At 45.7% G+C, this 25,752-nt stretch overlaps 4 protein-coding genes across 4 annotated transcripts; 3 read left to right on the forward strand and 1 right to left on the reverse strand.

Moving 5' to 3' along the window:
• Positions 1-169: 169 nt before the first annotated feature.
• ccdc97 (coiled-coil domain containing 97) lies at positions 170-2,733 on the reverse strand. Its single transcript, XM_080524062.1, has 5 exons — positions 2,436-2,733; positions 1,886-2,210; positions 1,250-1,522; positions 777-900; positions 170-447 (listed from the first exon to the last, which is right to left on the reverse strand). The coding sequence occupies exons 1-5, from the start codon at positions 2,583-2,585 to the stop codon at positions 306-308; spliced, it is 1,014 nt and encodes a 337-aa protein (XP_080380188.1). The 5' UTR covers positions 2,586-2,733; the 3' UTR covers positions 170-305.
• A 1,005-nt stretch (positions 2,734-3,738) lies between these two features.
• On the forward strand, positions 3,739-10,304 carry foxred2 (FAD-dependent oxidoreductase domain containing 2; the record flags this gene model as incomplete). The annotated part of the gene is made up of 9 exons (XM_080524053.1): positions 3,739-3,956; positions 4,099-4,410; positions 4,605-4,856; positions 6,300-6,635; positions 6,925-7,091; positions 7,679-7,844; positions 8,033-8,259; positions 9,632-9,802; positions 10,072-10,304. The coding sequence occupies 9 exons, from the start codon at positions 3,739-3,741 to the stop codon at positions 10,302-10,304; spliced, it is 2,082 nt and encodes a 693-aa protein (XP_080380179.1).
• A 1,140-nt stretch (positions 10,305-11,444) lies between these two features.
• Positions 11,445-16,322, forward strand: ankrd54 (ankyrin repeat domain 54). The gene is made up of 8 exons (XM_080524063.1): positions 11,445-12,081; positions 12,452-12,499; positions 12,632-12,730; positions 13,025-13,096; positions 13,430-13,477; positions 13,829-13,953; positions 15,837-15,944; positions 16,080-16,322. Exons 1-8 carry the CDS (start codon positions 11,646-11,648, stop codon positions 16,152-16,154), a joined length of 1,011 nt encoding a protein of 336 aa, XP_080380189.1. The 5' UTR covers positions 11,445-11,645; the 3' UTR covers positions 16,155-16,322.
• Positions 16,323-17,624: 1,302 nt separating this feature from the next.
• Positions 17,625-25,719, forward strand: hmgxb4a (HMG box domain containing 4a). The gene is made up of 12 exons (XM_080524054.1): positions 17,625-17,686; positions 18,027-18,160; positions 18,407-18,485; positions 18,787-19,398; positions 19,608-19,808; positions 19,958-20,139; positions 20,319-20,400; positions 20,595-20,659; positions 20,779-20,878; positions 22,254-22,429; positions 24,536-24,658; positions 25,131-25,719. The coding sequence occupies exons 1-12, from the start codon at positions 17,650-17,652 to the stop codon at positions 25,173-25,175; spliced, it is 1,836 nt and encodes a 611-aa protein (XP_080380180.1). The 5' UTR covers positions 17,625-17,649; the 3' UTR covers positions 25,176-25,719.
• Positions 25,720-25,752: the final 33 nt, after the last annotated feature.

Consider the following 25,752-nt stretch of genomic DNA (forward strand, 5'->3'; position numbering starts at 1 on the left):
TGCCTGTCTGGGCGGTTTTCTCCAATGAGAGCTCATCATCATCATCATCATGAGTAGAATACAGACATACCGGTACATCATTTATTTATTTAGATCCATTTCTACACACACCAATTCTAAGCCATACAAATGCAAACCTTACAATACATGTTTTACATTTAGCAGACAAAATCAGACCAGGTTTGAAGACACTTAAATGAGTGTGGTGATGATATTGATAACGTCAAGTAGAAAGCTGTTACAGAAATGATTACAGATGTATTAATATTTACAGTCCAATAGTGTCAAACATAATGTCTGTTGTACTATTGTATCATTTCCTCCTCCTCCTCTTCCTCCTCTTCTTCCTCCTCTTCTTCTTCGTCATCATCATTATCAAAGTACTTCTCCTCTGCATCTCTAGTCACGATGTCCAGGTTGTCATAGTCTGGGTTCTCATCCACCTCACTGCAACACACACGCACACGCACACGCGCACACACACACACACACACACACACACACACGTTTAGATTAGATACTTTATTGTCTGTGGAAACAAAAATGTATTGTATCAAACATGCTTTCAAGACAGGGGGGGTCACATCAATACAAACACAACAGCTTCTGCATACAGGAATGTCACATTAACATGTTTGGCAGCATGGTACAGTATACGACACATCACAGGTACAAACATACAAAGACACCCTATAGACAAAAACACACACATCGCTGCAACACAGCAATAACAGTTGTAACAGACTGTAGAAGAACACCAGCAGAGAGAGACTGACCTGTAGTTGAAGTCCTTGTCTTTGCCGTCCAGGAAGCGCTGGTGCATCTGACTGATGAACTCTTCCCTGAGCAGAGCCTTCTCCTCCGGGGAGCGCTCCCAATCGGCGTCCCTCGACCTGCCCACTGGGAACAGAGCCACGCCCTCACTCACTCACTGTCAGAAGCTAACAGCTAACAGCAACAGGGAAGCAGTGTGTGAAGCTAATGCTAACTAGTCATACGTAGCTCTATAGGTGACCAGCAGGGAGCCTGTCTTACCGTATACTTCCTGTCTCAAAGAGCCATGATGGTTGTGCTAGTTTTGTTATAGACATATTCTAGATGTCACCAAATATTTATAATAACCCCTTTGAGAATTAATCAAGTTGTACTGAATTGAAAAGGTTGTGTGTGTGTGTGTGTGTGTGTGTGTGTGTGTGTGTGTGTGTGTGTGTGTGTGTGTGTGCGTGCAATGCACACACTCCTCTCTCACCCCCCTCCTCCTCCTCATCGTCGTCCTCCTCCTGTGCGCACTCCTCCTTTTCCTGCTCCTCCTGCAGTCGGCCCTGGATCAGCCTCTCCTGGTAGGAGCTGAGGAGGAGGTCGGCCAGCCCCCCGGGGCCTCCCCCCTCTCCCCCCCCACCCCCCTGCATGGCCACCTGGGAGCGCTCGAACACTTCCTCGTCAGTGAGATACTGGCCGATGTACTGCTCATACAGCAGAGGCTCCCTCACCCGCATCTGCTCCTCACTGAAATACTGACCCTCTGACAGAGAGAGAGAGAGAGAGAGAGAGGGGGGGGGGGGGTAGAGATGGGGGGTAGAGATGGTATGAGGGTATGAGGAACATCACATATGATTGGCTGTCTATGGACACCACAGAGCACCAGGGGTTCGGATTACATTTACATTTACATTTACATTTTTGGCATTTAGCAGACGCCTTATTCCAAAGCGACTTACAATCAATACATTTGAATACTAAGCATGTGAATCAGCAATCCACCATTCGTTGCAGGAAGAGTAATCTAGCTCGGGCCCGGGGCCACTGATAGAAGAAAAAACCTTCTCCCTATCGCCTTCTACTAAAACTTTTTTTTGGTGCTGGGGGGGATGCTAGTGCTACTCACCTCTCTGCAGGACCCTGAGGGCAGCATAGCGCTTGTTGCGGACCCTGGTCTTGTTGGTGCGGCTTGCGGCTCGTCTCTGCACCTCTTTGCTATAGTGCTGGGCCCGGGGGTCCGAACCCAGGTGGGAGAAAGCCTGTAGGTGCTGGGGCTTCAGGTGGGCCTGGTAGCGCTCCAGAAAGACCAGGGGCCTGGTCCTGTACTGCTGCAGCAGCTCCTCTCTGCGCTGGGCCAGAGTCAGCTCAGCATCATCCACCTGCTGGCTCTTCACCGAGGTCCCGCTCACTGCCACTGCCTCCACCATGGCACACACACCGCTGAGGTCGGTCTGGAATCACAAATGCAAGCAAACAAACAGACACACACACACACACACACACACACACACACACACAGACAGACAGACACAGACGCATACGCATACGCATACACAGACACAGACACACGAATAGTTAGGGTGCAGCTATGCTCATTAGCCAATGCATTGGTTGCTTGGTCGATGTCATTTTTCACCTGGCTGCTACGCATGTCACTGTGACTGTCCCAGTCTCACCTCATTGTTCCACTGCTGCTCTTCTTCAATACTCGCCGTGCCAGAGCTACTCGACCCGCGGGACTCGGGCTCTAGTCTACAGGCAGCAGGTACTTCAAGGCTGGCAGGTGGGCTCCTCGGTTTAACGGCTTGATCGATCTCTCCCCACATGACTAGTAGTAGCAGTTAAAGATGAATGGAGGATCGTTCAGCAGACTGACTGACTGAGAGCAGATAATGACGTTTGTCTTTAGATTAAATTGTGTTTGTATATGTATCAATGGGTCAAAGTAACACACACATAAAGTTAAAAAAGCAATTTACATTTCATCGCTAACTAACAGTATGTTTGTGTCATGATGAATTCTAAAACTCGACTTCCTTGTCCGTCGTTGTTATTAGTCCCCCGGTTTTCAGGGTAGTGGGCACCTAGCGGATGGTTCCGCCATCATTGGGTCGAGCTGCTGGTTTCGCATAATTCTTCTTCTCAAGTCAAGTCGGGGAGATATTCGACATCGCCGAAGAGTGTTTATGCATTTAAATGTCCAGAAAAAGCACTTTATTATGTGCTTGATATATTGACACATTGATTTATCAAAGTCGGACAAGGATGCTTGTTCAACCCAAGCTTTTTTTCATTGTATCACGCCTTCTGTTTTACATAGAATTTCTTATTGGCTATGTGCACGACGTTTTTTTTTTGGTCTAGAAGCTGTGGAATGCTGGATTGTAGTAGTACCAGACGATGAGGCACCCGTTATGAAACCCGATAAATTGGCAACATGTAAGTTGTTAGAGAGTTTTATATCCCGACCAAATGTAAAATCAGATGGTTTTATACGAGCGGGATCCACTGCGCAGTGAAAGGTAAGGCATCCCATGTGTTATTCACTTGTTATCCTCGTTGGATCCGCGGAGCGCCTCTGAAATAGCGGTCGAGTGCAGCTGCATCATCTGTCATTGAATCGTGTTGTCGGGGTAGAGTTTGAGGGCGAGCGCGGGGATACACATATGAAGGCCTGCTATTTATTTTTGCTTTGAGTTGCATGCCCTCATCTGTTTATTGTTAGTCTTCCTCTGTGTTTTACAAATGCGTCAAAACTTCAAACGACTTGCATCAGTATGCGCAAGTATTGCATAAGATTTGCATTGGCTACCTTCTGCAATACACTGCTGCTTTTGGTGGATGTTTTTGCAGCTTTCAAAACCAATTTATTTTACCAATGCTTATTGTGAGAGTAGATTATGTAGAGTATGAGCATCTCCCATCTATGGTAAGTGCCAATTGGTCTCCAATACCATGTCTTGTGCTCATTCATAGGTCATGGATTCTACGCTCCTTTCTCTCTGGCTTGCCCTCCTGATCGCCCCGGTCCACGGCTTCCCTGATGACTACCACAATCACAACAGTACCCATCACCATGACTACTGTGTGCTCGGAGCTGGACCCGCGGGTCTTCAAATGGGTCACTTCCTCTCCAAGGCTCAGAGAGACTACATCATCTTGGAGAGGAACTCTGGCCCAGGTAGCTTCTTTAACATGTAAGTGCTCGCCTTTACACACCCACAACCCTCGGCTCTCAATATGATCATAAGTAGACAGTACATTAACGTGTTAGATGTATCCCTTTATGAAAGACAGCAACATCTCGACACAGTTGCTTCCTTCTTTTTTGGGGGACAGATACCCCCGACACAGGAAACTCATCAGCATTAACAAGATCTACACCGGGAGGCGGAACCGAGAGTTCAACCTGCGCCACGATTGGAACTCCCTCCTGAGTGACAGGCCTGACCTGCTGTTTCAGCGGGTCAGCAGGGAGCTCTACCCGGAGGCGGACGCGTTCCCGCGCTACCTCTCCATGTTTGTGAAGGAGCTGGGGCTGAGGGTGGAGTATGGCGTGGACATCGGAAAGATAAGGGCCTCCGAATCGGAATCTTCCAGAGGCAGGAGCTACGTTCTGACTGATCAACATGAGCGGGACTATACGTGCCGGTATTATATTCCATCTAACGCAAAACTAGATATAGGTAGATAGTTTCTCCTCTATTCATATCATTCTTATGATGCTTTCCTCTCTCCAGCTAAATGTTCATGACTATCAAATTACAAAATTATTGTGTTTTCTTGCTCTCCTTCTCTCCCTCTCTCTCTCTCTCTCTCTCTCTCTCTCTCTCTCTCTCTCTCAGAGTCCTCCTGGTGTCCACGGGGCTGTGGGATCCTCAAAAGGTCCAGTTTGTGGGTTCTGACCTGGTGGAGGGCTATGAGTCCATCCCTGTGGATCCTGAGGAGTATCAGGACCAGGCTGTGCTGATCCTGGGCAAAGGCAATTCTGCATTCGAAACGGCTCAGAGCATCCTGGGCAGAGCCAGCCGGATCCATCTCTACAGCCCGAGCCCGGTTCGACTGGCCTGGCAGACACACTACGTCGGAGACCTGAGGTACTGAGAGGCTCCTTTCAGGTATCGGGCTCCGATTTGCATGTGCAAAACAGTGAGCAAAGTCGGCCATTTTAACTGTAATATTTTTTAATAGATGCGATGAGGCATAATCCAATGGGTGTTTTGAATACTGCATCGCAAAAACATTGTTAACGACCAGGTACAATAAAAAAATATTCTGTAGAGTATTCAGACATGTATTCTTGTATTGTATTGTACTCTTCAACACTATTCGACCAACAAATTGGGGTCCCTTAGTAATTTCTAGTCTCATTTGGTTTTCCCAATGATATGTGTTAATGTATTTGTAACCAGGGAGTAGCTAAAAGGACTGTAGAATTTAGGAAGGGCTGGTTATCTAACTAACTCTGAGCTAAATAGGCAGTGTAGGAGGATACAGGCAGGGGGCGCCAGCAACCCTTTAGACTAGCAGTACTATCGTTAGCATTAGCATTAGCATAGCATTAGCATTAACATTAGCTAACAGACGACTAAACACACAGTAACGGTATCCCATATGAACAAACACATTTATTTATACAAATTATACACATCCCAAATATACTCCCTCCCCGCCGGCCACACACACACTCACTCACTCACAGTATCTGGCCTGAACAGGCTTAGAGTCCCGGACTGAAAGGAGCGCGTTGAGGCCTGGTTGGAGCTCGCATGTGCTTCGAGGAAGGTAGCAGACAAAGGGGGGGGTGACGTAGCAACTCTAAGGGAAAGGGGCTTCTTCGTAGTCCACGACGAGGTGTGAAGGGCTCAGGTCCGGGGGTCCACGGTAAGCTCCGGTGGAGTCAGCGGTCGGTCGCAATCCACTCGTGGAGGCGACGTCTCTGTCCAGCTTGGGTCTCGCTTGGTCCAACGTTAGCAGCCGGCTGCTGGCAAGGCTGGCTAACGGGGACACAGCTAAACGGGCTATCACAGTTGTGAACTCAATAATCACCCTTCAGGTCTTCAGCTTCAGCACGGTGTGCGTGTTACTGACTCCGCCATCTTAGATCGACTTCTCCTTCTCTCTGCTTCTTCTCACTCTCGTTACTCTCATCACTCTGATTCTCATCACACTGACGCACAGAGCACTTCCGTCCCTATATATATCAACCGGACACAGCATCCGGGTCACGGACACACCCCGGATATACCACGTCATTAAACATATACATAAACATTACAATAACAATACATACACATTCATGAAAACGTACATGAATAATATGGAAAATAATAAAGGAAATAACAGGGCCAAAATAGGGCTGATTCGGGGAAACTAAACTGGCTCTAAATTGTGGGCCTTCATAACAGTATTATTCCTTTAACTCCTACAGTTGTTTTAGACTGGAGAGTACTTTTACCCTTTTAGGCTTTTCCACACCAAACGGCGGACATTTAAGACGCCATTCAGTCTGCTGACTGGGCTATTTTTGTCTTTCTCAGAGCTGTGAACAATGAGCTGCTAGACACTTACCAGCTAAAGTCCCTGGACGGGCTGGTGGAGGGAGGCCTGGAGGACATTGCTATTGTGAGAAACCAGGAGGATAAAAGGAGGCGGTCAGGCAGAAAGAAGAGGGGCAGACCCAGTGGGAAGGAGAAACGTGGCCAGTTGTACCTGACGCTAGCTGAACTCCTGGACAACCAGGACGGGAAGAACAGCTCAAAGGTCACAGCAGCCAACCTGCCCGTGTACCACAACGACAACTTCTCACTCCGACAGCCCTACGACCGCGTGATCCGCTGCCTGGGGTTCCGGTTTAATTTCAGCATATTTGATGGGTATGAATGAAGTCATATGTATGCTAGCCTTGTAAAATATGTGATACAGAATACTAACCATACTCACTTTCTGGGAACAGCAAACGTAGGACTGACATATTCATGTCATATTATTTTGCATCAACTAATTGGTACATGGCTTCAACATAGTTTAGAGAGTATTCTGTGACAAATTGTAGTTTTCTATGGAAATGGCTGCTCTTCTATCTCATACGTTTCTAAGGAGACGCCAGAGGTGTTTCAGTAAGATAACGGTCATTTGTCCTAATTATATGGATAATCTCCCCAGCTCTGCCCGCCCACCAAGCAGCGAAGGTGCCAGAGGGCGGTTGCCGGGGGTGACAGCCTGGTATGAGGGGCGGGGCACCCCAGGCCTGTTTGTACTGGGTACTGCTGCACACTCCCGAGATTATCGCTCATCTGCAGGGGGGTTTGTCCACGGCTTCCGCTACACAGGTAACAAGAATACAACAGTAATCAAGTAATATTTCATGGGTTGGGCTGAGAAAATCTGAATACTGAATGCTTGTTATTTGTTTGTATGTAGATGCATTGTATCTGCACTTTTTATAGTCATGTGTTTTTGGTTATTTATCTATTCATTTGGTCATGCGCTTCATGCACGGTAATGTTTTTGCTCTGCGACATGTTTTGTGTTAAGGAAATAAACAAGGAGTTACTTAGCTTGTCAACTCGTAAATAAGTCTCTGTATTGCTTAACTTTACACAGTAACTTTACACATATATATTACACAATATATTGTTTTGCTGTGCTGTGGTAGAGAAGGCAAGAGACCATCTAGTGTTCACACATTCAAGCCTCTCTTTTTAATTGTTGTCTGTGAGCGGATAGTTCCTATTATATACATTCTCATCTAGATCTGTCTCAAACAAGGGAATTGGGTCTTGAAAGTCCTTGAAAGGTACTTGAATTTGATGTTTCAGAAGGTGTGGGAACCCTGATTGTTATTGTGACTATTGAGTTCACATGTATTTACGGGACATTAATACAGTACTGTACATTATTTTATTTCCGACCATAGTGCGTGCTGTACATCGGGTGCTTGAGCAGCGCTACCATAGCAACTCTTGGCCAACGACCAAACTGTCAACCAGTCAGCTGCAATCCTGGCTTTTGAGGCGGGTCAACGAGGCTTCTGGATCATACCAAATGTTTGGGGTTCTTGGGGATGTCATATTATTACGAGGGTAAGTCGCATATCACCCTTTGTCTTTCCCCATGGTCTGCCTTGTCTCAGAGGCCTTCTTTCAAGATCTCCCTCTCTCTGGTCCTGATTTCCTTTAAACCATGAAAACTCCCTCTTTATGTTCACTGGGTGCACTTGTGTCTGTTCTGCCATCTGTAAATAATCCTGTGTTGTTTCCTTTTCCCTCAGCTCTCACTGTGAGTATCTGGAGGAGTTTCCCGTCCAGGCCCTGCCCCAGCTCTCCTCTCTGTCTGGCCTCCAGGTCTCCAAGCACGGACTGCTGGTCCTGGTCATGCAGTACGGACTGAACCGCACAGACTCGCTGGGGCCGGGCAGGGCAGAGTCAGAGTGGACCCGCGCCTGGAGGTCCAACTTCCTCCACCCTGTTCTCTACTACTACCACACACTTCCTACTGGTGAGTCTGACCTTTTTACACCAAAAACAAACAAACAAACAAACAAACAACCAAACAACAAAACAAATTCTTTCTTCTTCTAGCACTGTGGCTCCCAATGGCTGCTGGTCCTGGCATAGATTTATTTTTCTTATGATGTCTGATGAAAATCATGATACAGGTGATGGTACTCCTGCTGGGCATTGCTGCCTGACGCACCTCCAACAGTGCCTTTAGAACAGGTGTGCTGTGACACCTCACTGAACACCTATGTGGGCCTAACTGGGTCATCAGCTGGGGACCACCAGTCATTGACGTTTCGCTCCTTTAACCCCAGTACATCTCCTGGTGGCGGAGCGATGGCAGGGATCTCTCCCTGCCACCCCCTGCTGATGCCCTAGGTGTTGTTCGCCCCCCAACCCTTATGCTTCCTTCTTAGCCACAGCCAGAAGCTGCCTTTCTCCGCCTCCTCAGCCAGCTCTTTCATGACTTTCCGATGCCTTGCTCCTGTGCATCCTATGTCACGGAGTAGGCGAGCAGCTGAGGAACCTACGAAGCCCCTACACCCCACTTCCACAGGGCACGTAACGGCTTTCCAGCCAGCCTCCCTGCACTCCGCCGCCAGATCTGCATACTTGGCTCGCTTCCGCTCGTTGGCTGCCTCCAAACCACCCTCCCAAGGGACAGTGAGTTCGACCAGAAGGACTGTCTTGCAAGCCTCTGACCACATGACCAGGTCTGGTCGGAGCGATGTTTCCACGATCTCCCTGGGGAACTGGAGCTGTCTCCCCAGGTCGACCCTCATGGTCCACTCACTACCCGGTGCGAGGAGTCTTGCTGTATCTCTCTGATGGGAGGGTTTGACTCTCTCTCCAGCCCTTGCAAACTGGATGGGATGTCTGTCTGGAGCGGAAGGTCTGCTGTTTGCCTCCTGTCTGCATGACTCTGCCACCTCTGCCAGCTTTTTCAGCACCAGGTCGTGTCGCCATGTGTAGCGGCCTTGGGACAGCGCTGTCTTGCAGCCTGTCAGGATGTGCTGGAGGCTCGCATTGATGGTGTTGCAAAGGGGGCAGGTCTCTTCGGCAGAAAACCATAATGATGGATAGATGATTCACTTAGTTTTAGTTATAATGTATTTGTTGGATAATTTGTCACTTTGGATAAAATGCGTCTGCTAAATGCCTAAAATGTAAAATGTAGACAAATATCAAAGAGGTCAATATAGCTTTGTTGGTATAGGTGTGTTAGTGACACTCACAAGAGTATTCACAAGAATATTTGTGTTACATAGGCTGAAGCCTATAAAGGTGAATTATAAATGTTTAATGTGCATTTTACGGAGCCTTAATATACTTAAATAATCTTCCTGTCATCTCTCCATCCCTCTGCTCAGAGAGGGACGTGAGACGCCGCCCCATTGGCTGGCCACTGCCGCGGCCCAGGGCAGTGCACCACATGATTGAGGACTTCCTGACGGAGTGGGACGGGCCTATCTCTCACAGCCAGCCGCTGCGCCGCTTCCTGGAACACTGTCTCCACACTGACCTCAGGGCCTTCTACGCAGGTACAGCGTGTCCTCACTTCATCTACGGTCATAGCACACATCATTGTTATTATAATAGGGTAAACGTGCCCCAGGTACCTCGTCTCAAATTTCCATGAAGGAGAATCTTTATTCAAATACGCTAATCTATATTCATCACACACAATGTCTCTGTGGATTTAGAATTTATATTAATTGTGTATCAGTATGCTCCTGTACACACAAGGTCAAAATAACAACGCTGGTTACTGTGTCGCTAATTTTCGATTGTTTTGTAATTCTCCCTCCAGAGTCCTGTTTTCGCTTTTCCCTGACCAATCGCAAGCCGCCCCTGTTTTGTCGTCAGGGCTACCTGAGGAAGCAGGGGGTGATGGGTAACAGTAAGCTGTGGCAGCATGCCCGTGAGGCTGGGCTCCTGCCTGCTGGACAAGACCCTGCCTCCCCAGACACAGACCCGTCCTTCCCAGACTACCTAGCACGGGCCGGAGCAGCCGTGTCATCAGCCATGAACCTCGACTTCTGATTGTTTACCCCCGAGGATCCCCCCAAAAATATGCCTGTAGACTTTTGATGTCCCAAGATGTCTCTACCTCTCTCTCTCTCATGATAATGTCCCCCTTATGGATACCAAATACTTTTGGTTGAACAACCATACCATTCTAGGTCATTGAGAGAGTTCACCCTTCATTCCAATGTATTCCATAAAAAAGATATTTCATATCATACTAAACTGTGCCATTTTTTATAAGATAAGAAATACATGTAGATTTGAATGTTGAAATGTGTGTGTAAACAGTAAGTGGGTGATGGGTTGGGGTTTCACTATGCAGAAATGATCAATTTTGCACTATTTATTTTTTTATACTATTTGTGTAGGCCTACTGTTATTTATGTGCTATTTTGTGTTCTAACAGACATTAAAGAAAGTGTATGTATCTGAACAGTTTCCATTTCATCATTCATCAATGCTTTTCATGTTTATCACCTGGAAAGATTTAAAAAAAACTATAACTCAATAGTGCCTAATTTTGGCCACCTGTTTACACTTCTGGACAAACTTGTATTTAATAATGATGCACTATACATGTTAACATGGAACAAGATCATTTTGTTTGTTTTATTTGCATTTTATGTTGGCAGGCAAATTACTTATCCACTGTACAGCTCTTCTCTACCATTTGAGACTGAAGAATAACTGTTACTGCAGCCTACAATCTCTGCAGCAGAGGTAAATCTAGAGATGTATGTGTTACAGTACATCATAGAGATGTTTGACAGTAGTGTCCACTGCACCGAAATCTGATTGACCACAAAAGTAGGAGGAGCTGCTTGCTTTGAGTAGGGTCCATCTGCGCGCATCAAATCCATTACCCGGAAATGTGTTATGCAAATATGCAGGCGCGGTATGATGACGTATGGTACATCACATTTCCGGGTGATGGATTTGATGCGCGCAGATGGATACTATAGGTTGCTTTTGGGGTGTGTCGTAACAACGCTGGCTCAGATTGGTCACTATTGCTCGTCGAATAACGTCTGTACAACGGGAGCGCCTTTTACTAGAACTCACTGTGAGTGGAAAATGTGAAATGGGAGACATTTTGGCTCTGCTAAAAGGGGATCCATACTGCATTCAAAGAATAGAAATATGAGCCAAAATGGCATGAATCATTGTGTGTAGGATAGTGTCCTGTATTGACTTGACATAATTGAGGAGCCAGCGATGGAAGCCAACGGAAGAAATAAACCAACTTAACGTGTTGTTGTGGACCTTTACATAAATGACTATACTTCCGGGTATTCCTATTAGCCTAGTCGAGCGAGAATCATTGGCAAAAGAGAAACACCTAACCAGACTGTCCATATGCCATACGTCAACATGGACGGCTGGAGTCCGATCGTTGCAACTGTCTCAGATGAGGAGCGGTCCAGCTCCGAGGGGGAGTACACGGTGGAGAATGGACCACGGAGAGAGGAGGAGGAGGAGAAGGAGGAGGGAGAGCTGAGCAAGATCAACGACGAGAGGATGGACGGAGGTGCTGCTGCTGCGGCTGCTGTCGGCTTTGGGATGCCAGGGAGATTCGGGGAAGGTGTTATGAGACTGGGTCCAACAGGGCAGCAGCAGACCGCTGAGCAGCGAGAACTTCGGTACCTGCACTTTATGTGGGAACCCAGTCGAGGAGGATCGGGGGCGGGTGCAGCAGCGGCGAGCAGGTCCGGGAAGGTGACAGGAGGGAGTAAAGCCAGACGATGTGGGAGAGTCCGGCGACATGTGGGGCCCATTGGAAAAGATATTTATGGTAAGAGTCCTCCAGTCTCTGACCACACACACACACGCACGCACGCACGCACGCACACACGCACACACACGCACACACACACACACACACACACACACACACACACACACACACACACACACACACACACACAGGTGAAGAGAGAGCTAGTTTAACTTAGTTTCTCCACTTGATTTCACGATCAAACAAGCTCAATTGAATGGCAACATTGTGTGTGAAAGCTATCTGGATGTTGTCATTTATGCCATCATGCAAACTATGTGTAGGCTATCTGCTTGCATGATTCCTGCCTAGGATATATTGGTCACCACTAACAAACATGACCTCTGTTTGATTAACTTTTAGCTTGCCTGTTTCTTTCTCATTTTAGCTGTCAAGAGGCTTAGAGAGGCTGCGAATGGCAACGACATTGATACAGGTAAGAACAAGCCTATAGGACCCATCACAAGACTTAACAAGACTTTCAGACATGACTGATGAAGATGCATGCTGCTGAAACCAGAGAACAGACTTTTTTCTGATATGTATCGATTCTCTCACGTTCATCCAGTACGCAGGCTTCTTCAGGATGAGATTGACCCCTGTGCAGCGGATGACAAAGGAAGAACCGCCCTCCACTTCTCCTCTTGCAACGGCAACGAGAGCATCGGTAAGAGTCAGTCAGACACACAGGCGCTAATCATGAACCATTAACTAACAGAGTATTACATTTTGATGATTCTCTTCTGAGTTGAAGTAACCATACATGTTTTACTTAACACAGTGGAGCTACCGTGAAGATGCTGACATTGTTTAGGCTAATGTCAGCCTTTAATTATTTTATTTTTTTATATCTTGGGATGATTCAATACAAAACCAATAATAATCACATCAGTGTGTCTGTGAGTTAACGCTACGTTCTCTCTGCTTCCCTGCGTTCGTTCTCCTCCTGGTGGCTCTGTAGTGCAGCTGCTGCTGAGCTTCGGCGCTGACCCCAACCAGCGTGACGGCCTTGGGAACACCCCTCTCCACCTGGGTAAGAACAGAACACCCCTCTCCACCTGGGTAAGAACAGAACACCCCTCTCCACCTGGGTAAGAACAGAACACCCCTCTCCCCCTGGGTAAGAACAGAACACCCCTCTCCACCTGGGTGAGAACAGCTCCTGAGCAAATGGAGAGTGTGCTTTATCTCAGGCTGATGCACATTGAACATTGTTCTTTTAGTCACATGAATGCAGATAATAGATAATAGTGCAGCTATTTCCTTCATGTTTATGATGGCAATAAATCTAATTTCTTGTGCTTGAAAGAACTGTGATGTATTTTGTTTCCTAATCTATTAATCATTTCTCCATCTGCGTCTGCAGCGGCCTGTACCAACCATGTGCCTGTAATCACCACATTGCTGAAAGGAGGTAGGAGGCTTTTATGAATCTGTCCCATATATTCACTTCTTACTTTCTGTAAAACATGTTGGCAAGCATGGAGTTCCTGAGAAAGTTGACAGGAAAAAAACTAAACAAAAGGTAGTAGTAGTGGATTAAGTAGTGGATTAAGCGCTGACCATATCCTGCATGTCATCCCTTCTCTTTCTCTCACCCATCCTTCCTGTCATAATCTATATTTTATCTGTCATTAAAAAGAAAAATATGAGTGGGACTGCCCCACTCAGAAAAAAACCTCCTCATATATCATCCAAATTCATTAATTTTGCACAAACACACATGCATATAGGGTCAAATTTGTAATGTTATGTTTCTGCTCAGGAGCTCGTGTGGACGCCCTAGATCGAGCAGGAAGGACCCCCCTGCATCTGGCACGCTCCAAACTCAACATCCTACAGGAGGGAGAGTCACGGAGCATAGAAACTCTACGGGGGGAAGTCACACAGGTTGGTTCGTTCAGTCAGTTATTTTGCCTCTCCCTCACATTAATAAATATAAATATATAATAATATAATAGCAGACATTCAAACATGGAATCCATATGTGGCAAATGGGTTACTTTCTCCTAAAGCCAGTTCAGTATTATTCAATCACCATTCTACCCACATGAAAAAATGAGGACAGCCACATGAAAAGATTAAGACACCCCATGAAATATTTAGTTACTTATTAAGAAATATGGACTTATCAATATTTTATCTTCTTTCAAACAATACCTATAGATAAAGGTGATGTAATTGAAAACAATGAAAATATAACTGTTATTATTTACTAATAATAGTGCAGTAATTAATTTGCTAAATTAACACAGATGCCAATTCCTACTAAAGAAAAGTTAGGACCCCCTATGCCCTAATAACTGATATTGCCCCCTTTGGCTGAAATAACCTCCATTAGACGTTTCCTATAACTGTCTACGAGTCTCTGACATCGACTGGGAGAACATTTTTCCCACTCCATGCAGAATTCTTTCAGCTGTGTGATTTTTGAGCGGTGTCTTGCATGCACAGCCCGTTTCAAATAACCCCACAGCATTTCAACAGGATTAAGATCCAGGCTTTGACGTGGCCATTTCCAGAACTCTCCATTTCTTTCTTTTGAGCCATTCCTTGGTGGATTTACTGGAATGTTTTGGGTCATTGTCATGTTGTTTGGTCCACATCCGCTTAAGCTTCACATTTTGGACAGATGGTCTCACATTTTCCTCAAGCACCCTCTGATACAATAAATAAGTCATAGTGGATTATGGTGTGCTGGCCAGACCCTGCCGCAGCAAAGCCGCCCCAAACCATGACATTTCCATCCCCATGCTTCACAGTTTGAGGTTCTTGTGCTCAAATGCTGTCTTTGGTTTTCACCAAACATGTGTTCTGTTACTGTGCCCAAATAATTCAACTTTGGATTAATCTGTCCAAAGCACATTGTTCCAGAAATCCTCATGTTTGTGTAGGTGTTCTCTGGCAAACTGTAGTCTTGCCATGATAGTTTTTTTCTAACCCTAACAGCAAGAATTTCCTACTTGCACACCTCCCATGAAAATCAAACTTGTGCAGACAGATGTACTTTATACACACACACACACACACACACACACACACACACACACACACACATGGTAGATGTACTTTAACATCAGCTGTGGCAAGAGCTACCTGTCGGTCTCGTGATGACATTTTAGCATTGTTGGAAACTTCTTAAAGCATCTTGCAGTCTGCTCTTGGGCTGAACTTGTTAGGACCTGACCTGGCTATGTTGGCAGTTGTTTTCAATGTTCTCCACTTTTATCCACAATTATTTTCCGGACAGTGGAATGGCTGATTTCTAATTGTTTGGAAATGTTTTTAAATCCCTTCCCTGACTCATACGCATCTACAACCTTCTTTCTGAAGGCCTCAGAGAGCTGTTTTGATCTCACCAAATCACCATGGTGATAAAACTCACTTCAACAGTCAAGAGCAAACTAAATGTCTGAGGTTTAAATAAGACAGGCTCCTCCAAAATCCTCTCTAACAATGTTCTAACCATTTGCACCTGATGTGGTACACTTGATTCTATTTTTAGTAGTTAAGTAGTAATACATGTAATAAACATTTTCCTCACCAGAAAATAGCATTTCTATTAATTACATTTTACAAATAATTTCTATTAAATTATGTTTTATTGGTTTACTTATATTACCTCCATCTCTCAATATTGTTAAAATGAAGATCAAATGCCCATATGTTTAAATATATTGGAAAAAGACAAAGGTTTTCATGATCATTTCCACATGTATGTTGTTGGGTTACCTGACCCCTTGCTGAGGTTCTCTCCTTTCCTCCTGGGTCAGATCATCCAGATGCTGAGGGAGTACCTGAACGTGATGGGCCAGAGTGAGGCCAGCGAGAGGCTGGAGCACATCTCCACACAGCTGCAGCACACCCGCACCAAAGAACAGGTCAGACTGAACTGTCACTCTCAGAACCACACAACAACCCTAATGTGAACACTTGTGTGATTACTTGAACAGTACAGGTTGTTCTGGCTATGCTGGTTGCAGGTGACCATTATGTCTTATGCTTTTCCATTTCAGGTGGATGAGGTGACCGACTTACTGGCCAGCTTCACGTCCCTCAGTCTACAGAAGCAGAATTTGGGGGATAGGTAAAGGCGACTGGATGTTGAGGAGTAAATGGAGGGAGGGGAGGGAGGAAGGGAGGAAGGGAGGGAGGGAGTGTGTGCGTGGTGGTTTTACTTGTGTTCTTGTGGAGACATGTTTTTGTAATGGACTGTTTGGTTAATGATCGTACTACTGTGATAAAGAAAAAGACTGTTGTGCTGGTCTCATCATTTGTATCACTATGCCTTTGTTCTGTTGCCTTGCATGTATTGTATGTCAATGTTGTACAAATGAGTCATGGTCATTGTTGTAAATGGTTGTTGCAATCTGAATCAATCAATTAATAAATATTTGTAAAATGTGTTGAATATTTGTTGGTTTGTCTTTTAGAGGAATAAACGGTTGCATGTCAGGGTCTACAGTCTGGTCCTAAACCTTACATTTAATTATTAATATATTATAAATCATAGTTTTGGTTTATACGATTGGATACAAATACAATGTCTTACACTACAATGTAGGAAGATTTTTCAGCAAATTGGCATTGTGCATTCCAAGTGCGGATACACTGTCATTGTGCTGATTGGCTACGCAGGTCAAGTCCCTCCCCCTACAGACACGCATTGTTGTTGACTGATATCAAAGATGGCGACTGGAACCGCGTAAATTGGTGAATCCGTAGAGGTACTAAAATTATATATAATTGTACATTTATTGACTACAGTAAAATGCACATGTTCTCATCCCAGAATGGTGAAATATATTTGAACGGTTTACATGCAGGAAAATGACTCCTTTGCCCGCTCTAGACTGATGCAGGCCTAGTTGCATCAAAAGCCGCGGGTTTCTTTTGCCAGACCCTCCAGGATATCCCAGCACACGTTCAGCAGTCCGAGTTGGAGTGGGTTTAAATGTTGGGAGTTGGGGACTCCCAGCGAATGAGAGGGGGTGTGTTTGTGTATCTTTTCGAAAGTAGGCGGGAATCTGTCTTTCAATTAGTTATGTTTCAACTTTGCAAATCATAGTCCGTATTAACAATGGTCTAACGTTAGAAACATGCGTTTTTGCCACTGAAGTCAGGTTTCAGCGCTTATCCGACCTGGGTATAGGCAAGTGACTGGTGATGATGTGGTGAAAAAGGTTTTCTGAATTCCAGGTGGTGTGACAAAAACAATGAAAGGGGTTTTGTATCGCTTTTTTTTGGACAACATTGCTTTTTCACAGGTTTACTACTGATTGTCTTTGTGCACTTAGACTTACTTTTTTTCTTTTCTTCTGTTCCATCCTTCCACTCATACAGGTCTCACTCATTTAGAATAAATGACATCAGTACTTTGCAGTGCAAGTTGCACCTTGTGGCTCAGTTTGAGTTACATTTTGAATGACCATTTATAATTCAGTCGATTTATGTGACAATGAGTGTGTGAATGTTACACCCTGTTCTTCTTCTATATGTCTGTGAAATGACAGTGGTCTGTCTTCTTGTCAGTGGCAGACCTGAGACCAAGAGACGTGCAGGCCTGTCAAGGAGAAAGGAGGAATCATGGCTTTTGAGGAGATCAAGAAGAAAGGAGTGATGGGTAATTTCTGCCAATCCCTTCTATTCCTGTTTGTTATGTCAATGCAATAACAATTTACAATGACCATTTAGCAGACGCTTTTATCCAAAGCGACTTATCAATTAGAGATTACAGGTACTGGAGTAACTTAGGGCTAAGTGCCTTACTCAAGGGCACACTAGTGGTGGTGGGATTTGAACTCATGACCTTCTCACCTGTCCAACTCACTCTCCACTAGGCCACCACTGATAAGAGTATACCGTATACCACCGGCTACCTTACATACATGACATATTCTCTCTCTCTCTCTCTCTCTCTCTCTCTCTCTCTCTCTCTCTCTCTCTCTCTCTCTCTCTCTCAGAGGTGGGTGAAGGAGACGTAGGCCTTGTGGCGGGCCGCAGTCAGAGAGAGAAGAGGAGGTCATACAAGGACCTGCTCAGGGAAGAGGAGGAGATCGCTGCACAGGTCCGCAAGTCCTCCAAGAAACGGCCCAAGGTAACACCAGTCCGACATTCCCTTTTTCCTTTTTCGAAATTCCCTTTTTGTTATTTTTATTGTATTTTTATTTTTATTTTTTTTACAATATCTGCCTATGCCTCAACTGTCCATTAACGCAAATGAAGTTCTTACCTTATGAATAAATAAGCCATTTGGATATACAAATGCACAGCCTACGTGGGGATAATCTGGCACTTTTTAACGTGGATCGTTCAATTAAGTCACCCTGTCTTTTCCATGCAGGACTCTGAGCTGTTCCTGTTGGGAGGGGACTCGCACAAGAAGAAGAAGAAGCACTCGAGTGACGACTACTACTATAGAGGTGAGGAAGGATTCAGATTCAGACAACTTTATTGATCCCACTGGGGGAAATTCATTTGTAGCTTACTCCTCATTCAGACACCAACAACATACAACAGTACAATGTCATGTCAAGCACAGTTCAGTAAACAGACAACTAGGTCATTAAAGGGCACCTTTTAGTTGTGTAAGAAAAAAAGGAGTGGGAGAATGCTGTGCTATTTCAAATAAGAAACAGAGAGTGTGTGTGTGTGTGTGTGTGTGTGCAAAATCGACCCTTATGTGACCTTGTTCTCCCTCTCTCCACGGCTTTCCTCTCCCAGACCACCAAGGCTCCGGCGCGCCTCCCCACAAGAAGAAGCGCAAGTCGTCCGACCGCTCCCCCTCCCTCTCCTCCTCTTCCTCCTCCCACCCCACGGACACGGCCATGGGGCTCCTCCAGGCCATCACCTCCCCGCTGGCCACCGGCTCCGACCCCAGCCCGCACATGCACAAGAAGCCCTCCTACCCGTCCTTCTCCTCCTCCCACTCCTCCAAGGACCGCAAGCGCGACGGCAGCGGCGGGGGGGGCAGCAAAGGGAGCCACTCCTTCCCCCACTCCCGGCCCGCATCCTCCTCCTCGTCCTCCTCCAAAAAGCACTCCAAGTCGTCCCTGTTCCACGGCGGCAGCACCCCCAAAGGGGACCCACTGTCCCTGCGCGACGCAGAGGGGCTGAAGATGAAGCTGATCCTGTCGCCCAAGGAGAAGGGCGAGGCGGAGAAGTTCCCCTTCCCGCCCCACTCCTCCTCCTCGTCCTCCTCGGGCCCCATGTCGTCGTCGGCCTTGCGGAAAGGGGGGATGAAGAAGGAGAAGGACAGGGGGGACAAGCTCCCCAAGAAGAAGCAGCAGAGCCGGGATCCGTTGCCCGTGGTGGGGAAAGAGGTGGAGGTGGAGGGTAAGAGGTTTTTTTTGAGGCTATCGAGCGTCTGCAGGAGAACGATCAGAGAGTCTTTAACGAGGGATGTGCCTATGCCCCCTGTGCCCTTTTTTATGTGTACTTTTATAGGCCTCTGTGTGTTGCTATATGTTTGTGGATCCCTGTATTAACCCCATCTATCTCCATTTCCCTTTGTGTCTCTCTCTCTCTCTCCTCTTGTCTCTCAGGGCACTATGACGGGGGGATGGGGGGAGACAGCTCCTCCTCCGGGGGAGAGCTGGAGGCAGGCGAGCTGGTGATCGACGACTCCTACACGCACCTGTCGAAGAAGAAGAAGAAGAGCAAGAAAAGCAAGAAGAAAAAGGAGAAGGAGAAGGACAGGGAGAAAGACAAAGGCGGGCGAGAGAAGAAGCACAGCAAAGGATCAGGTGAGAGGAAAGGACATCTAGGGGGGGTAGAGAAGGACTTCACTGACTCCCTCCTCTCATCTCCTTTACTCCACGGCCACTCGTAGAAAGCGTCACGACCCACAGCGTGATTACCTATTCTCACAAGTCCTCCTTTATGTTTTCTCCAGGGGACCCGTCGAGAAGCCACACCCATTCCCACGGCTCAGCCAATCACGGTGCGGGCGGCGGGATGTACGCCATGGGGCCCCCCGTCCCCTCCCACCACCATCAGAGTAACGACTCGATGATGGAGAAGAAGAAAAAGAAGGAGGAGAGGGTGAGGGAAAAGCACGAGAAGGAGAAAGACAAGGTCAGACCTGGCACCTTCACCTTATTCTAGACAATGTTTCCTCAGTTTTAAACCATGTTTCCTGAGGTTTGCACAGTGTAAAGACACACGGTTCAGTACCCTGCACTGCTCACTCTGTCTCCCTTTCTCTCTCTCCGTCTCCTTCTCTCTTTCCCTCCCTCTCACTCTCTTTCTCTCAGCCCAAGAAGAAGAACACAACAGCGTACCAGGTGTTCTGTAAAGAGTACAGGGTCAACATAAACGCAGAGCAGCCAGGACTAGGTGGGTAGAGTGGTTCCTTCCTGATTCTGGAATGACAGTGTAATGACATGGCATGTAACTAGACCACCAAATGCTGCCATATTGAAAAGCCAATGCTGTTGTTCTAATGATTATCTTGTCTTGTGTCTATCTAATGAGTATCTTGTCTTGTGTCTATCTAATGAGTATTTTATGTTGTTGTTGTTGGTCCGCAGTCTTCGGGGAGCTGAGCAAAAGGTTGGCCGAGGTGTGGAAGCAGCTCCCTGAGAAAGACAAACTGGTACGTCGGTACAGATTTGCGAAATGTGAAATTCCGTTAGACAATGTTAAGCCAGCCACTTAAGTTCTGAGTGGATATAATAACCTAATAGCCGACGGCTCTCTGCGTCTCCCCTGCAGGTGTGGAAGCAGAAGGCCCAGTACCTGCAGCACAAGCAGAACAAGGCCGAGGCCACCACGGTCAAACGCAAGAGCTCAACGGACGGAAGCAAAAGCAAAGGTAACCTCCTCCCTGCAGCTCCAGGTCAACACAGTCAGCTAAAGACTGTCTTGTATAGACCGGCTTTTGGATAGCCCCAAGGGCCTGTCTTTCTGTGTCCTGTTGATGTTGTTGCACACCTGTTGTATGTTACTTGTTTTTATTTTCACTTGTTTGCCTGTTTTAACCTGCTGTGGCTTTCGCTCTTGTATTATGTTTTATTGTGTTTCTTCCTTGTTATGTAAAGCACTTTGTGACCCTTGGTCTGGGAATGGTGCTGTATAAATTAGGGCTGTTACGATTATTCGACGTCGTCGACGTCACCGACTACGTCAATACGTCGGTTAGCGTAATATGCGTCGGTTAGTCGCAAATTTAAAAAAAGACTTTTTTTTTTTTTTTTTACCTTTATTTTACCAGGCGAGACAATTAAGTGTATGAGTGAAAATGGATAGCTACTAGCTAATGTTACACAAGCAATGTAGCTCACCACAGTTCGTATGTCTTGTCTTCTGGTGTTAGTAACGTTAGCTATGTAGCTGGCTAGCTACGGTAGCCTATTGTCATTGTGGTGCGAGCACCTACTGTACGTTATCTAGCTCGTAGCTCGCATGCTACGTTAGCATCAATTTAGCTAATCATAACATAGCAGCGAGAGTAACGTTAGCTAGCTATGTGTTGTGGTGATGGACAGACTTCTAAATGGACATGTTGGCATTCAAGTTGGCTAAACATAGCAGTGAGGTGGAGACAAAAAAGAATTATTTTTTTTTTATTTTTTTTTACAGTACAAAAATTATCGTTAGACTTATCGATAAATTAGTCGTTAGACTAATCGAATAATCGATAAAATAATCGCTAGATTAATCGTTAGAAAAATAGTCGTTTGGGACAGCACTAGTATAAATACATTTTACTTACTAACTTACTTACTTACTAGTCACCCAGTAGTCGTCCTAGGTTGTTAGTAGGGGTGGGCATCGACGATCGATAATTGATCGATAAGGATCTTGGTCGATCACAAAATAAAAAAAATGGTCATCACAAAAAAAAAAAAAAAAAAAATTGTGATGACCAAATTTTTTCTTTTGTGATCGACCAAGATCCTTATCGATCAATTATCGATCGTCGATGCCCACCCCTAGTTGTTAGTCACCCAGTAGTCAACCTACTTCCTTCTTCTAGCATTGTAACTGCAAATGGCCCCTGGCTCTAGCATAGATTACCTTTTCTCGCGATGGTGGATAGATGACACTTACTTAGACAAATGTATTTGTTGTAAGTCGCTTTGGATAAAGGCGTCTGCTAAATGCCGTAAATGTAAATGCAGCCCCCCCCCCCTCTCTCTCTCAGTAGTTGAGTTGGTGACAGGCTGTGTGTTGTGTTTGTGTCCCAGGCTCTCTGAAGGGGATGGGGCTGGGAGCAGGGCTGGTGTCCCCCAGCCGGGCGTCTATGGGCGTGTCTCTGTCACCAGCACGGATCCCCGATGTGGACCCCATCGACGCGGCCGCCCACCTGCAGCTACTGGGGGAGTCGCTGTCCCTCATTGGTCACCGGCTACAGGAGACAGAGGTAAACATCTTAAGCGTCTTTGAGCCTTGGAAAAGCGCTATATACATTGAATTAATTATTATTATTATTATAACATACACACACACCACACTACGAGCCACATATTTTTACTGTACATTGTAACACAGCTATTTCGACCCTAACCCTCAAGTGGCATATTTGACTGATTTATTGCCATGCAATCAACTTGTCAGTCAATTGGAATTCGGTATTTTTGCTCTAGGCACAGTTTCAGCCATATTCGGTGCCCCTAGAGTAGTTAAGTGCCTTGCTCAAGGGCACAACATGCAATATATTTGTCATAATCAGTCCAGAGAGGGGTCTTTGCACATTACCAACGTCTACACACAGGTTCTCAGACCACCCGGTCGATAGAATTTAGAACCTCAGTAAGCTACTCCCATAGCTGAATGATTTCTATGTGATGTCTGTTTAACTCATCGTTTCTCAACGGGGGCGTTCAGACAACATCGGGGGGCGCTGGAACAGATATTTTTAAAAGGGGGGCGTTGAGGTGTTCGTGGGGGGCGTTCGCGCATTAAGTGGTGAGAGAGAGAGAGAGAGAGAGAGAGAGAGAGAGAGCCACAGCAGCAGCAGCAGATCCTGAAAGGGGTGTGTAGCGGAGACACCGCGGAGAACTATCCCGGAAGGGGAACAGCTGGGCGGGACGCGCGGAGTTCGAGCGGACATTATTATTATTATTATTTTGGATCATCTCTCTCTCCAGCACGCCTGTGACATTGACTAGCCTGTGAAACTTAATAAATACGTGCTTAATACACTCTGTGTCGACCTCCCTTAACGCCGGTGACGTAAGCCTGTCGTGCCAAATACTCACTCCCCGCGTATACACACTACCCTCTGCGCTTACGCATTCACTTTATTCGCTTCCTTTCAATACAGCTTATTTAATTTAGTTACAATTAGTGCTAATACCATACCACCATACCAGAACATCACAGCAGGAACAACCTATCTCAAAAAAGCAATCGTAGTCCGGAAAGGGCTCTCTCGCTTACCAATAATCGAACCTAGAGAAATCAGCTACGAATGTCCCCTCCCCTCGCAGGTTCATCACAGTATATTACATAAATGTATTACTGTTAAGTGTTGTTGTGGATGTTATCCCTAATGCCATTCTGAGGTTAGCATTGCGATGTGTTCGTCTTAACGTTTACAAACTAAAATATACGATCGCTTTTTTGTGATATGTTGCTCCTCTGATGTCCTGGAAATTAACACATAAGCACTCCGAACAGCTGTCAGCGTCTTTTGTTGCTATAGGAAACCACTACTCTGTCTGCTTGCGATTGATCAGCTGTCAGCAGTGTTATTACGGGTACGTTCGTAAATGCATGAACGGTCAGTTCGCTCGGACAAAACCGTGTTTTCAGTCAGAGCACCCATCTCTGAGCGCTCCCAGAGCGCAGAGCTCTGAACTTTGGAACTTTGTTAAGTTTTGATATGTTTTGATATGAGAAATTCGAACTAAGTGGTCAGTTTATGAAAATAATACCTTAGAATACTAATAAATATTAAAATAATAGCCCCCTAGCGTTTGCCGCCATATTGTGACACCACCGCCCCAAAGTCCAATAAAAAATGAATAAATATTAGCATCATAAAACAGCAATTTGGCGAAATGCAACACCAGCACACTTAAAAAAACTAACAATGTTAGTTGTAATGTACAGTTCTGCAGCCTACTGTTGTCTGCATCGGACATGTGTGAAATTGCTGCTGTTCCGTAGCGTCTGTTTGTATTCTCTGATCTTGTCTGAGTTTGTTCAACACTCAGAAACAGCATTTTTATTCACATTCACATTCGCTTTTCTGCTCTCTGGTAAACTAATGATAATGATATTCCAACTGCCCAGTTAAATCAAATCTATTATTTGGCATTCATTGACATGCTTTTTAAATGATATAAGACAGAATATTAGTCAACGTTAATATTCAGGGAAGAAAATAAGCCTACTTTTTTTTGATGGGGGGCGGTAAGAGACCTGGATAATGGACAGGGGGGCGCTGGCCCAAAAAAGGTTGAGAACCACTGGTTTAACTGACCACCAGACTAAACTGCCTTTCTTCTCTCAACTCTCTCAGGGGATGGTGGCCGTGTCTGGCAGTCTGTCTGTGCTCCTGGACTCCATCTTGTGTGCCCTAGGACCCCTGACCTGCCTCACAGCACAGATCCCCCAGCTCAACGGATGTCCCCGCAAAGTCCTGGTAAGTCCACTGACTCCATCATTTGCAAATTTCATTCTTAAGGTTTCAACTCTCATTTTGGCGATATAATGTAAAATGTTCCCACTTTCACCAGCTGCTGTCACATATTTACAAACAACAGATTTTAATTGTAAGCATTGACAGCAATTACAAGTCACTAGACAAGGATCAAGTTACGCATAAGATTTGAAAGATTTAGATTTGATTAGAATCAACTTTAGTGTCATTGCAGAGTACAAGTACCAGACAACGAAACGCAGTCGAAGAGAAACCAGAGTGTATGGCTGCGTTCGTAAATTCCCTCTGCAAATCTGATCAGCACTCATGGAATGCCTCTTGTCCAATCAAATGACTTGGTCCCTTTATGACGTTGCACCCAGTGTGCGCTCCGGCGCTCTCAGAGCGAGTTTACGAACGCAGCCTATATGTTGCACAAGGTTTCTAACGTTTCTCCACCTTTCCTTCCCCTCAGTCGAACACCCTGGACAACATCGCCTACATCATGCCTGGCCTGTGAGGACGGGGACAACATTCCTCTCCTGTCTCCTGAGTGACTTCACTACGGAGTTAAGAGTTGTGCGTGGAGCTGCCCATTTCAGAAATGAGGCTTGGGATGTGGACTATTATTTATGCCTCCCAGCTAGGCATTGGAAAAACTTGGACATTTACTTGTTTTTTTTATGTATTTTTAAACGTTTTTTCAATTGTTATTTTTTTAAAAGGAAGCCTATTTTAGTGAACACGTATAACTTCCCTCTGGCATGTCTGTTAGCGTTTCAACATTTTACTGTTACGGTATGTTTCGTCTGTGTTTGTGAGTGCGTGTGTGTACGTGTGCGAGTGTGTGTGTACAGTACGTGCGTGAGTGTGCATGTCTGTCAGTCTATTCATGTGTAAATACCCATCATTGTTTTAGCATCTGATTACATAACGACTTGCCTGTTTTGTAAATTGTGATATTTGATCATCTACTAAGGTTTAGATTTTGATTGTAGGATGTATAGAAACAATTTGAGGTGCAACTGCAATCAAACTACTGCTGAGGTAATTGCAAGCTTTTGAAGCACAGAACTGTAAGTCACATTCGCTTTTAC

This window comes from Nansenia antarctica (assembly GCF_963989245.1).
Source record: "Nansenia antarctica genome assembly, chromosome: 2".
NCBI classification, from domain to species: domain Eukaryota; kingdom Metazoa; phylum Chordata; class Actinopteri; order Argentiniformes; family Microstomatidae; genus Nansenia; species Nansenia antarctica.